This window comes from Erinaceus europaeus, chromosome 2 (genome assembly GCF_950295315.1).
Source record: "Erinaceus europaeus chromosome 2, mEriEur2.1, whole genome shotgun sequence".
NCBI classification, from domain to species: domain Eukaryota; kingdom Metazoa; phylum Chordata; class Mammalia; order Eulipotyphla; family Erinaceidae; genus Erinaceus; species Erinaceus europaeus.
In genome coordinates this window covers 54,829,758-54,842,414 of record NC_080163.1, presented here as the reverse complement: position 1 = coordinate 54,842,414, position 12,657 = coordinate 54,829,758, and the positions used below count along the sequence as shown (strand labels likewise).

The following is a 12,657-nucleotide window of genomic DNA, read 5'->3' as shown; positions in this document are numbered from 1 at the left end:
TCCCTTCCTCTCTCCATTTCTCTCTGTCCTATCTAACAATAATGACATCAAAAACAACAACAATAAAAAATAACAAGGGCAACAAAAGGGAAAATAAATAAATATTTTTTTAAATTTTAAATATAAAAAAAAAGACAATACAGTCCTTATTTGCCTATACCAGGATCTAACAAGGGTGTGGGTGATGGGGACCAGAATTTTCACCTTTTAGTAGCACAACTGCTTAAGTTTCTGTAGGGAGTTGGATCAGTGATGAGAGTTGTATACAGACACCTACCAGAGGGAGACAAGAAACTACCTATGCACCAACAACTGTCCTACAAACCATTATTTTCCCCAATAAAATGATTTTTTAAAATAATCAAAAATACATACACACACATACAAAATGTGTGCTTTTGACTCAGAGTATCTTGAAGTAGAATGACGGGTTTCCTTCTTATTAAATAGAATATATCGCTCACATTGTACCTAATAAGCATAAGATTTTTTTATCTGAAAGTATATGCTGGAGTGATAAGTAATAGTAACAAACTCCCAAGGTTATTTGATTACTATATGAATGGTATGTGAATATTCCTTGTGCAAGGAATGCAGCATGGTGCCTGATATATAGTAAATGTTCAATAAGTAACTGACAACTAGTAAGAAGAGGCACAGGAGATAGAAGATTGTCTCATGTATAATTTGACCATACTATGAAAAATAACCAGGAACAATCACCTTTCATTTTGCCTTAGCTACTAACTAGCTGAGTGCCTTTAGACAGTTAATGTTTCTTCCTGTGTCTATTTAGTGACTTTGTAAATTAAATACCTGTTAAGTGAACCTCCCAGGCATCTATAATACTGTGATATTAGTTGTAAAAATTATTTTACACATATAGTGTGGCATAACCATTTTATATAAGAATTATACTTCCCTTCTTATCTTCCCCTAAAGGCACTTTGAGCCTCATGTAGGCTAAGATCACCTGTCTACTAACTCTTGTGTTTTCTTTCTTTCCTCTTTCCCAACTTCTGCTTGGCTCTCCTTCATCTGTGGCTGTTTTCTGTTTCAACCAAAGTGGCTGTTCTTCCGTCTCCAGCTTTTTCCTGCTGTTCTGCAATAGACCAGTTCCTGTCTAACTCTGAACATGCCCTGTAAGTTTGTCACTGTCTGTGCTGTGGGCCTTTCTGTGTCTATTTACTTCCTTCTACAAAATGTCCTCAACTTCTTTTCAGGCTTCAATACCCACTGGACCAATTGAGGGGATATAGGGAAACATCACAGTTGGTAGAGATCTGCCAAGTTCAGAGTTCTGAATATTGATAGATATTGATCTGAAAGCCAAATAGGCTTCTGGTTTGGGATCATTATTTTATTTTCTATTTCTTCATTTTAAAATACTGGATTGAGTATCTTCCCTTTTCTAAGAGTACAGTTTTCCCAAATCCTCAGAGAAATGAACAATTAATGGAGCAAATCCGTCAATGTAATAGTAAAATTGAGAACTTCCCCCCAATGGATTATTCCATACCCTGATGTGTCCTTTATCTCTTTGGCTATAAATAAATGGTGAACTCTGAATCTTTGTTTAACAAATGACTGTGACTAAGCCAAATTTTTATAACTTTTTTTATTTTGAAAAAGTTTTATATGTATAAAATGGTATGGAAATATAGAGCATTTCTGTCTAACTTTCAACCAGCTTCCCCAAATGGCAGTATTTTACATAACCATGGGACATTAATCAAAGCTAGAGAACTAGCATTTACCCAGTATTATTATCTGAACTGCATACTTTAATTTTGATTCCCCAATATCAGATTGGATTTTAAGTAACTATGTTCAAAGTTATCTTGAATTTCCATTATTAAGCTACCCTACAATAAAACAATAGTCTTGAAAGAAATTTGAACTATTCTCCTCTATACTGAGTGACTCCCACTGATTTTGCTGTGTTGATTTCTCTTGGCTTTCTTAGATTTCTGTTCTCTTTACATATGTCTGCTATCGTTTCTTTTTACTGTAGTTAGTTGCCCTACCAATGATATCACCTGTCTCTCCACACACCACCCCTTCCAATGTAGAGATGACTAAGAACTAGAGTTATCCTAACCTGTTATTTTTGAAACCTGACATGTGGAGGGAATTGAGTCCCTCTCTCTCCCATCCTTTTCCCTTCTCTAAACTGTAAGACAAGGCACTGGACATAGACAAATGGCAAGCCCACCTCACACGTGTGCAGTGCAACTGTTCAGGTTCATGTGAAGCTCCCTGAAAGAAGAGCTTCTGGGGTCCTTTGCAATGGATACAAAAGCCAAGCAGTGTAGAAGTGGAGGAGTCTCATTCTGTAAATGCAGCTGGGAACTCTATCTATAGATTTCTGTTTCTCTGGGGAGGAGCTGAGAGCTAGAAAACAAGTGTCAGGAGCTCAAGCTGGTGGATCCCCAGGCCCTTCCGCCCAGCACCTGGGAGCTGAGCAGCAGGCAAGTGATGGGCACGGGGACTGGACAGCCTGCAGCTGCAGCCCCGCCCCGCCCTGGCCCAGCACAGGACAGTTTCCGGGGCAGGAAGAGCCGAGGGGAAAAAAGGTCGTTAAGATGGCGGCCCCCATGGAGTCGTCGACCGCCATGTGAGAAACCGCTTCCCAGTCGAGAGACACTTTCGGAGAGAACAAGAGGTTGCGTGTGAGAGGAACAGAGCTGGGGCTCCCTTCCTGCTCCGTGCCTTTTCACCACGGTCTTTGTCTGCATTTCTCTGAGCGACTATGGCTTCTTCTGCCATGTCGCCTGTCTTCTCACCCGCGGTGCTGCTTCAGCCTCGCTGGAAGCGGGTGGCGGGCTGGTCAGGGCCCTCCCCGCGACCCCGTCACGGACACCGTGCTGTGGCCATCAAGGAGCTCATCGTGGTGTTTGGGGGCGGCAACGAGGGCATCGTGGACGAGCTGCATGTGTACAACACGGCCACCAACCAGTGGTTTGTCCCCGCGGTGAAAGGGGACGTGCCCCCCGGCTGCGCCGCCCACGGCTTTGTGTGCGACGGCACCCGCCTGCTGGTGTTCGGCGGCATGGTGGAGTACGGCAAGTACAGCAACGACCTCTATGAGCTCCAGGCAAGCCGGTGGGAGTGGAAGAGACTCAAAGCAAAGATGCCCTCAAATGGCCCCCCTCCTTGTCCTCGTCTGGGACACAGTTTCTCCCTTGTAGGCAACAAGTGTTACTTATTTGGGGGTCTGGCTAATGATAGCGAGGACCCCAAGAATAACATCCCAAGGTACCTCAATGACTTATACATCCTTGAGTTAAGGCCAGGCTCTGGAGTGGTAGCATGGAACATCCCCGTGACTTACGGGGTCCTGCCACCCGCCAGGGAGTCACATACTGCTGTGGCCTACGCAGAGAAAGACAACAAGAAATCCAAGCTGGTGATATATGGAGGAATGAGTGGCTGCAGGCTAGGGGATCTCTGGACCCTAGATATTGAGACTCTAACGTGGAATAAGCCCAGGCTCAACGGAGTCCCACCTCTTCCTCGAAGTCTCCACTCAGCCACAACCATAAGAAACAAAATGTATGTCTTTGGTGGCTGGGTGCCTCTTGTCATGGATGACATCAAAGTGGCCACCCATGAGAAGGAGTGGAAATGTACCAACACTTTAGCTTGTCTCAACCTGGATACCATGACATGGGAGACCATTCTGATGGACACAGATACACTGGAGGACAATATTCCCCGAGCTCGAGCTGGCCACTGTGCAGTAGCTATCAATAGTCGCCTATACATCTGGAGTGGGCGTGATGGCTACCGGAAGGCCTGGAACAACCAGGTCTGCTGCAAGGACCTCTGGTACCTGGAAACAGAAAAGCCAGCACCCCCATTTCGAGTCCAGCTAGTGCGAGCCAATACCAACTCCTTGGAGGTGAATTGGGGGGCTGTGGCAACAGCTGACAGTTACCTTCTTCAGCTCCAGAAATATGAAATTCCTGCCACAGATGCAACTACCACCGCCTCTGCACCCAGCCCAGCTTCTCCTGTGTCTGCCAGCCTTCCCAAGAGCCCTGGCCCAGTAGTAGCCACACCTGCTACACAGTCTCTTACCCAAGTAGGCCTCACACTCCTGCCCCAAGCTGCTACCATGGCCCCAACTAGTACCACTACCATCCAGGCCTTGCCAGCAGTGCCTGGTGATTCGGTTTCCATGCCCACTGAAGCTAGGACTCAAAATGCCCCTATTGTACTCAAAGCAATTGGTCCTCAGGCTACAACAGGATCTTCTTTGATCACCATGCGACCTGCTAGCCTGGGTGGGAAAGTCCCTGTCACAGTAACCTCCCTGCCCGCAGGCATGCGAATGGCTGTACCAACTACGAGTGCCCAGGGGACTGTGATGGTCAGTAGCCCACAGATGAGTGGGATGGCTGCCCTGGCAGCTGCAGCTGCTGCCACTCAAAAGATTCCATCTTCTGTGGTACCCACAGTGTTGAGTGTCCCAACAGGTACCACTATATTCAAGACTGTGGCCGTGACACCTAACACTAACTCACTCCCAACCACTATGAAAGTCGCCTCCTCTCCAGTCACAGTAAGCAACCCAGCCACTCACATGTTGAAGTCTGCAGCTGCTCAGGTGGGGAATTCCATCTCTCTTGCCACCAATCCATCCACCTGCCCCATCATTACCGTGCACAAATCAGGGACTGTTAAGGCAAATCAGCAAGCCCAAGTGGTAACCACAACAGTAGGTAGCATCACCAAGACCATCACACTTTTGAAGAGCCCCATCTCTCTCCCAGGAAGCAGCACTCTGATTTCTAGCTTGGGCAAAGTAGTATCAGAGGTCCAGACCAAACCAGTTAAGACCTTGGCAGTCACAGGTCAGCCATCTACTCAGATCATCCAGACCAAAGGGCCCCTGCCAACTGGGACTATCTTGAAGCTGGTGACCTCAGCAGAATGCAAGTCCACTACCGTCATCACTACCACACAAGCCAGTGGTACTAAGCCCACCATCCTGGGCATCAGCGGTGTATCCCCTAGAACCACTAAGCCTAGCACAACCACCACCATTATCAAGACCATCCCCGTGTCAGCCATCATCACACAGGCCTGTGCTACAGGTGTCACCAGCAGTCCTGGTATCAAGTCCCCCATCACCATTATCACCACCAAGGTTATGACTTCAGGAACTGGAGCACCCACCAAAATCATCACTGCTGTCCCCCAAATTGCTACTAGCCATGGGCAGCAAGGAGTAACCAAAGTGGTACTAAAGGAGGCCCCTGGACATCCAGGAAGCATCCTCTATACCTTGCCCATGGGGGGCATTCGCCTAGTCACCCCTGTCACTATCTCTGCTGTTAAGCCAGCCATCACCACACTTGTCATGAAGAGCACCACAGGTGTGACTCCCTTAGGCATGGTGACAGGCACCATTTCCACCAGCCTGGCTGGAACAGGGAACCAAAACACCAGCGCCTCCCTGGCCACACCCATTACCACCTTGGGCACCATTGCAACCCTTTCAAGCCAGGTAGTCAACCCCACTGCACTCACAGTTTCAGCTGCCCAGACCACACTAACAGCAGCCCATGGGCTCACCACTCCCACCACCAGCGTGCAGCCGGTCTCCCAGCCTACCCAAGAGACTCTAATCACAGGACCCAGCATCGAGGCCCAACCTGTACACGACCTACCTGTGTTCATTCTGGCCTCGCCTCCTGCAGAACAGCCCACAGCCACAGTCACCAACTCCAGCCAGAGTGACGTGCAGACAGGCCTGATGACACTGCTGTGTTCCAACCCACCCTGTGAGACCAATGAGATGGGTAGCACCATGGCCACTGCCTCTGTAATGGCTCACCTCAGTGGGTGCTCCCAGGTCCCTCAAGTGCAGTTTGTCTGTGACAGACAGGAGGCAACTGCTTCTTCAGTGACCCCAACAATGGGGCAGCAGAATAGTAGCATGGTGCACATCTGCTCTGAGGAAACTGGCTCCACCAGCACCAGCACCAGCACCAGCACCATCACCATGTCCAGTATTGGCACTGGCCAGTGTGACACCAGGCACATCTGTGGGGTCTAGATCATTGTGGCTTCTGGTGTGCAGAAAGGAACCCTGAGTTCTAGCAAGTACCAGACCTGCCAGACCAGCAAGACCAGCACTGTGTTTGATGACTCCCAGGGGCCCACACCTCAGACTTAGCCAGGCCCTGGAAACTGGTAGCCAAAACTTTACTTTTGTGTGGTTGGCCCCCATGTGTGACTGAGTCAGGCCCAGGCATGACCCAGAAGCAGTCTACTCTACCTTGGGTGTTAGGGAGCTTGGTGAGGCTAAGGGGACTTAATATATTGAGAGCTCACCTAATGCTGCTGTGATGGTGACAGCCCTGGAAAAGCTGCTATGCCCCCTTGTCAACTTGACTTCAGTCTGCTCCAACCTGCCGTGCCAGATCCACAAGATAAGTACCATCCAGACGCCCTCCAGAGCCACCTCCAATGGGTATAGGCCAGCCCAAGGGAGGACATCCCCTGCCAGGTCCTCCTTCAAGACATGCTGGACCACTTCCAGGGGTAACACCATGTAGGTCGTGTAGGTGCCTTGCTGCCTGATCCTGCTCCTTTCCCTGGACTCTGGAGTCCAGCTTGGAGGAGGCAATACTTGCCACCATTGCCTCTATATCATCACTTCATTGCTGACTCTTTTTTCCAACACAGAGGATGTGCTCCAACATCTCCATGTGAAAATACACAAGATAAGCATTCTTCTCACAGCCACCAACTCTAACCAAGATCAGCTGGCTATCAGGGAGAGGTAAGAATCACCTAGGACATCAATGCGAGTACCACCACCAACAGTGCCCTCACATTAACCACATCCTCCACATTTACAAGGGCCATGGCCACTGTGACTCAGGTTTCACTGGCCCCAGGTGACTCTGCCACCCCCAGAGGAACTGAAGATATCTCCAGAAGCTGCCACTGTGAGCCCTCCTGCAGGCTGCCTCTGCAGCACTCATCAGGGTTATCTGTTCCAACTCCCTTGAGTTCCAGGCACCATGGACCTGAGCAGCACAGGAGACCCATCTGTAGGTCAGGAGCCTACCAGCTCTATCATGGAGGATGCCATGATGGTCAAGCCACCTCTTCCCACAGTTAAAATAGATCAGTTAACTTTGACCAGGGAGCTGATAGCTGAGGCCCAGAGGGACACCACCATTCCTGTGTTCACACAACTCACCCCTGAAGAAATGGCAGTGACTGCTGTTGCCAAAGAGACCATCCAGGCCTCCACCACAGGGGAAGCTTAGGCCCTGGCCATCCAGGCAGTACTGCTGGTCACACAGCAAGCTATCATGGCAGGTGTGGAGAGTCCATCAGACTGTGGTGCAGGAGGTCCTGGAGGACAGCCAGTGTTGGGGGGGAGTGAAAGGGGTAAAGCGGGGGGGGGGGGGGGGCTGCTTTGTTCAGTATGCTTTAACTTGCCCCTTCATGGACAGAACTGGCTTCAAGTATCTGTCAGCCTCAACAATGTAGCCACCGCTCCAAACAGAGCTGTAAGGAAAGCAGGAACTAATGGAGTGGAGGAGAAGGGTTGATGTCAATCACCCCAAGGGAAGAAGAGGCTAGCAGGCACCAAGTCTCTGGGTTTGTGGGGATCTGAGGCCAGCCTAGAACTCTGCCTGGACTGGCAGATGAGACATTCTTCCACGCTGCATCTGCATGCAGGCACTGAGCAAGCCTTGCTAACTGGCCATGCATCTTTGCAGACTCTCATCTCAGCATAAGAAACACAGGCATGGCTGGAGGTCCCTGGCTCCATTCCCCCTGCTGCTACTCTGCCACCCTCCTCAAGGCCTCTGGTTTGTAGTATAATACATATTTCACTGTGGAAATGTCATGTTTAGTCACCTTTGCCTCCTGTCCCTTTTACCTTTGCTTTCTCTTGGTTTAGAAAGCAGTATTCCGTTCATGGTTCATCTGTTGTGAAATAACACCTGTGACTCAATACCGTTATAGTGTGTTTCTTTTGAACAGTTTCAGACTTTTTTGGTTTAATAACAACCAAAAAATAAGAAAAAAAAATTACAATACACTAGTAGCAAAAATGTCTCAGGATCCTGGCCAGTGTGCCTGGGTCCAAACCCTGGTGTAGTCAATTGCTAGACTAGTGACCTGTGGCAAACATTAACTGCTTTGAATTTCAGTTTCCTCATCTGTGAAATGGAGCTAGCATATCAGAGTCAGCATTAAATGTAAGCATTAAACACAACAGGATGGGAGTCGGGCGGTAGTGCAGCAGGTGAAGTATATGTGGCGCAAAGCGCAAGGACCAGCATAAGGATCCGGGTTCGAGCCCCCAGCTCCCCACCTGCAGGGGGGTCGCTTCACAAGTGGTGAAGCAGGTCTGCAGGTGTCTTTCTCCCCCCCTTCTCTGTCTTCCCCTCCTCTCTCCATTTCTCTCTGTCCTATCCAACAACGACATCAATAACAGCAACAATAAGAACTACAACAACAATAAAAAATCAAGGGCAACAAAAGGAAAAATAAATAAATAAATATTAAAAAATAATTAAAAAAAAAACAACAGGAATTCAAAAGCACTGAGAGAATTCAGTTATGTTTCACTCTTCCCCAGGTCCCAGTGGCTTAATCCCTCACACACCCAGCCCCTTTACACATCCCTCCACCTGAGTCCTGTCCTCCTACTGCCTGGCACAATCCTACCTAATCTCTGCCTCCCTCCCTGTTTGCTCACTGCCATGGTCTTCCACCTTAGCCCCTGCTCTTACCTCTGTCCCTCCAAGACCCCAACAGGGCACTATCAGGGCAGTCTCAGTCCCGTCAATCCCCTCACTAAGGTCTCATTGGACCTGTCCCTTTAAAGACAACACAACACTCCATACCAGCATTAAAATCCTACAAATGACCTCAAGAACCCTCTCTACCTTCACCTTCCAAAAGGCTCTCCAGGTAATTCAGCTAACAGGGATAGCTCATGAGTCCCTGGAGATATTCATGACTGAGCTTCACTGGGCTTCAGTGATGGGCAGAGGGGCAAATAGCCCACCTGGATAGTGTTTTTGCTTTGCCATTCATGGAACCCAGCTTCAAGCCTTGGCATCTGGCTCACTGGAGGAAGCTTCAGTGATGTGGTATCTTGTTCTCCCACTGTTTTTCTGTCTCTGTTCTCTTTGTTTCAGGAAAAACAAAAACAGCTCAGAGTGATGAAGCCCCAACATTAACAAAAAAAAAATAATAGGGACTGGGGGTTCTCTAAAGGACAAGCACTCCTCCTTCCTTCTCTCTGAGGCCATAATCCCAGACCTGTCTTGTGCTGCTGCTAACTTCACTGTTATTTTTTAGGAACCCTTTGCTCCACTTCTGTGAACACACAGGCCTCACCTGCCTTTGAAGGCAGGCAGGGTACAAAGACCCTGAGAGTGACTCCCTGTCCCAGCCACAACATCTGGATGTGGAAGGAGTATGCTCTGATTTCCCACTCCATTCCAGCCAGGAGGTAGCAGCATGTGCTGTTATAAGGGGGTGTATAGCTCAGATGGTGGGTACACAGCTGGAGAAGCCAGCATCCCAGAGGAGCCCTGAGAGAGGAAGCACATGCAAGAAGCTGTGAACCCTTGCAGACAAGGAAAGGATCATGCTTCAAGGCAACACCCATGTCTTATGGTGACTGCACATGTCTTTGTAAATGTGAACAGCCAGGCACTTCAGTCCTGGCTCCACTGGTAGTGAAAGGGAAATACTCAAGTATCTTCTTTCCAGTGCCAGAGACAAGCTTGTCCTAAGTGGGATAACCAGGCACCAAAGGAAGAGTAGGAACCTGTCCTAGGAGGATTTTTCAGAGGAACAGGGGTGTTTTTCCTGGAGAAGGAATGGCTCAGGTGGTTGGAGAACCCCTGGCTAATGACAGCAGCACCCTCTTTGTGGCTGAGGCTAAAGACAGGCCCCTTGCGCATTCTTCTCATCCTTATAATGGGCCTCACTTGGGTCTATGCTGCATACCATACTAGAATACTCTTCCCCAAAGACCTCATGAACCTCTCTGCTTCCAACCTTATCCAGTGTCCTCTGCTCTTAGGATGAGCACAGTGATGGGACAAGCCTCCTTGAACCTTCACCCTTGGCTTACCCTGAACCCTCTGTTCTGCTCTCCCTAAGCCACCTGCCCCCATAACACTAGTCACTGCTTTTCCTGGACCTTCTGTAAATACCCTCCCTCCTTCCCTTTGCTACCTTTCAGTTCCCTTCTCCCCTCACTTCCTTGGTCACACCACCCTGACACCCTAACCCTGGTCACACCTCCCTGTGACATGCTCTCATAAGTGCCACCAAATACTTTTAATTTCTAAAGATTCTCACACAACTGTGACTTTACATCTAAGTGTCAGGTCCCCGCAGGACACTGGGAACAGAACACTGGGAATTGTTATCTATGGGGATAAAGACTTGTGGGTTCTCCTTACCACCCTGGTAACTTCAGGATCTGACACTGTCCCAGACTGGGATAGAGAGTCTTCATAAACAAGTGACTGAAGGAATAAATGTCTAGGAATTAAAACTCTCACTCCTGCCATAAAAAAAAAAAAAGAAAGAAAAGAAAAAGAAAAAATATCCAGTGTCAGATCATTGTTCCAGGTATTGGAGCCCCTACATTCATTTATGAATCTGCCTTGGGCCTGAATCTCTTTAAACCCAAGCACTTCATATTTAAAAAATTTAAATAGCTTCTTCGAAGCATTCTCCTGTGAGCATTACTGTGTGAGGGAGGGCCAGTGATGTGTAATAAAGTCTAATCATTTCCTAAAGATGCCAGACTGGACAGGCAGAGGGGGCTGTTGTTATGCAACTAATTACAGCATTTGGGCTGCTCTTAGTGTCATGCTAATTGCTTGGTGAATGAATTGTAGACACAGGTAATCACCAAACCTAATGCGGTTCCCACCACATTAGAGTAAATTAATGCAAGAGGGGGAAGCAGCCTGGTTCTTGAAAGGAGTTGCTTCCTGCCTGGCTGTTACTCGGGAAACAGCAGTGAGCTTTGCATCTGGACTTGAAACTGCCCAGGTTCCCTCAGACATCTATCTTGTCACTGCCACAAGTGAGGTCTCACACCAATAGAGCAGAGCAGGCATTCTGCCTATTGGGCAGGTGGCAGTCTCTCAGGAGCTGTTGCTATATCTGCAAAGCCTTCTTGAAAGTTCCTTGAACAATTGCTAAGTGAGTGAGCATGATGTACACTCCTAAGGGATAAAGTTCTGTTTGGAATCAGCAATTGGTGTTTGCCTACCTTCCTCAAATGACAGCACTGGATTAACACTGATGGCATGTTGACTGAGTGTTCCAGTGGTGCAGTCAGTTAGCTCGCGGTACTTACTTGACATGTTGACTATTTGAAGCTACTGGGGCCATTTTGGTGGCACACCTGGTTAAGCACACATGTTACAGTGCACAAGGATGCAGGTTTGAGCCCCCAGTCCCCACCTATATAGGAGGAAAGCTTTGCAAGTGGTGAAGCAGGGCTGCAGGTGGCTCTCTGTCTCTATCTCTCTCTCTCTCTCTCTCTCACTTTTTAAAATTTTTTATATTTATGTTCAAGACCTCGGCTCCCCACCTTCAGGGGAGTTGCTTCACAGGCAGTGAAGCAGGTCTGCTGGTGTCTGTCTTTCTCTCCCCCTCTCTGTCTTCCCCTCCTCTCTCCATTTCTCTCTGTCCTACCCAACAATGAACGACATCAACAATAACAATAATAACTATAACAAGGCTACAACAACAAGGGCAACACAAGGCATAAAAAATGGCCTCCAGTGGATTCATGGTGCAGGCACTGAGCCCAGCAATAACCCTGGAGGCAAAAAAAAAATGTATTTATTTAGTTTTCCCTTTTTTGCCCTTGTTAATTTTTTATTGTTGTTGTTATTGATGTATTTGTTGTTGGATAGGACAGAAAGAAATGTAGAGAGGAGGGGAAGACAGAGAGGAAGAGAGAAAGATAGACACCTGCAGACCTGCTTCACCTGCTTCATTGATTGCTCTACTCTGATTTATGGTGGTGTGGGGGACTGAGCCTGGACTTTGGAGCCTCTGGCATGAGAGTCTTTTTTCATAAACATTATTCTATCTACCCCTACCCAAGGAATCACTTTTAAATCAAGTGTCCTTGGTGGGATACAACTCAGTTGTTAGAAATGATGAAATCATCTCCTTTGCCTCGTTTTGGATGGTACTTGAAGATATGTTAAGTGAGATAAGCAAGCTAAAAAGGAAAAGGAAAATGCCAAATGATCTCACTCATAGGTGGAACTTAACAAGGACAGAAAGGGAAAACACAAAGTAAAGTGTGAACTGGTTGGGTGTGGTATACTGCACCAAAGCAAAGGACTCTGAGGAAGGAGAGGAAGGAAAGAGTGGAGAAGATCCTGAGGTCCTATTCCATGATGGTGGGAAATAACCTAGGTTGGTAGTGTGAATACTTATCATGGGGAGATGAGAAATTATATCATAGGTCATTAAACACCCAATAAAATGATTTTAAAATGAAATAAATAAATAGGTAAAATATAAAAGGAATTACCATGGGGCGAGGTGGTGGTGCACCTAGTTGAGTGTTCATGTTACCATGTGTAAGCATAAGGGTTTGAGTCTCCTTTTTCCAAC

General features: G+C 47.7%; 2 protein-coding genes across 2 annotated transcripts in view; both read left to right on the top strand.

The window, feature by feature from the left end:
* HTR4 (5-hydroxytryptamine receptor 4) overlaps positions 1-12,657 on the top strand; it is a 218,111-nt gene that overhangs the window by 202,022 nt on the left and 3,432 nt on the right. The window lies entirely within an intron of this gene.
* LOC103107625 (host cell factor 1-like) lies at positions 2,597-7,395 on the top strand. The gene has a single exon (XM_060180690.1). It carries the CDS (start codon positions 2,753-2,755, stop codon positions 6,065-6,067), a length of 3,315 nt encoding a protein of 1,104 aa, XP_060036673.1. The 5' UTR covers positions 2,597-2,752; the 3' UTR covers positions 6,068-7,395.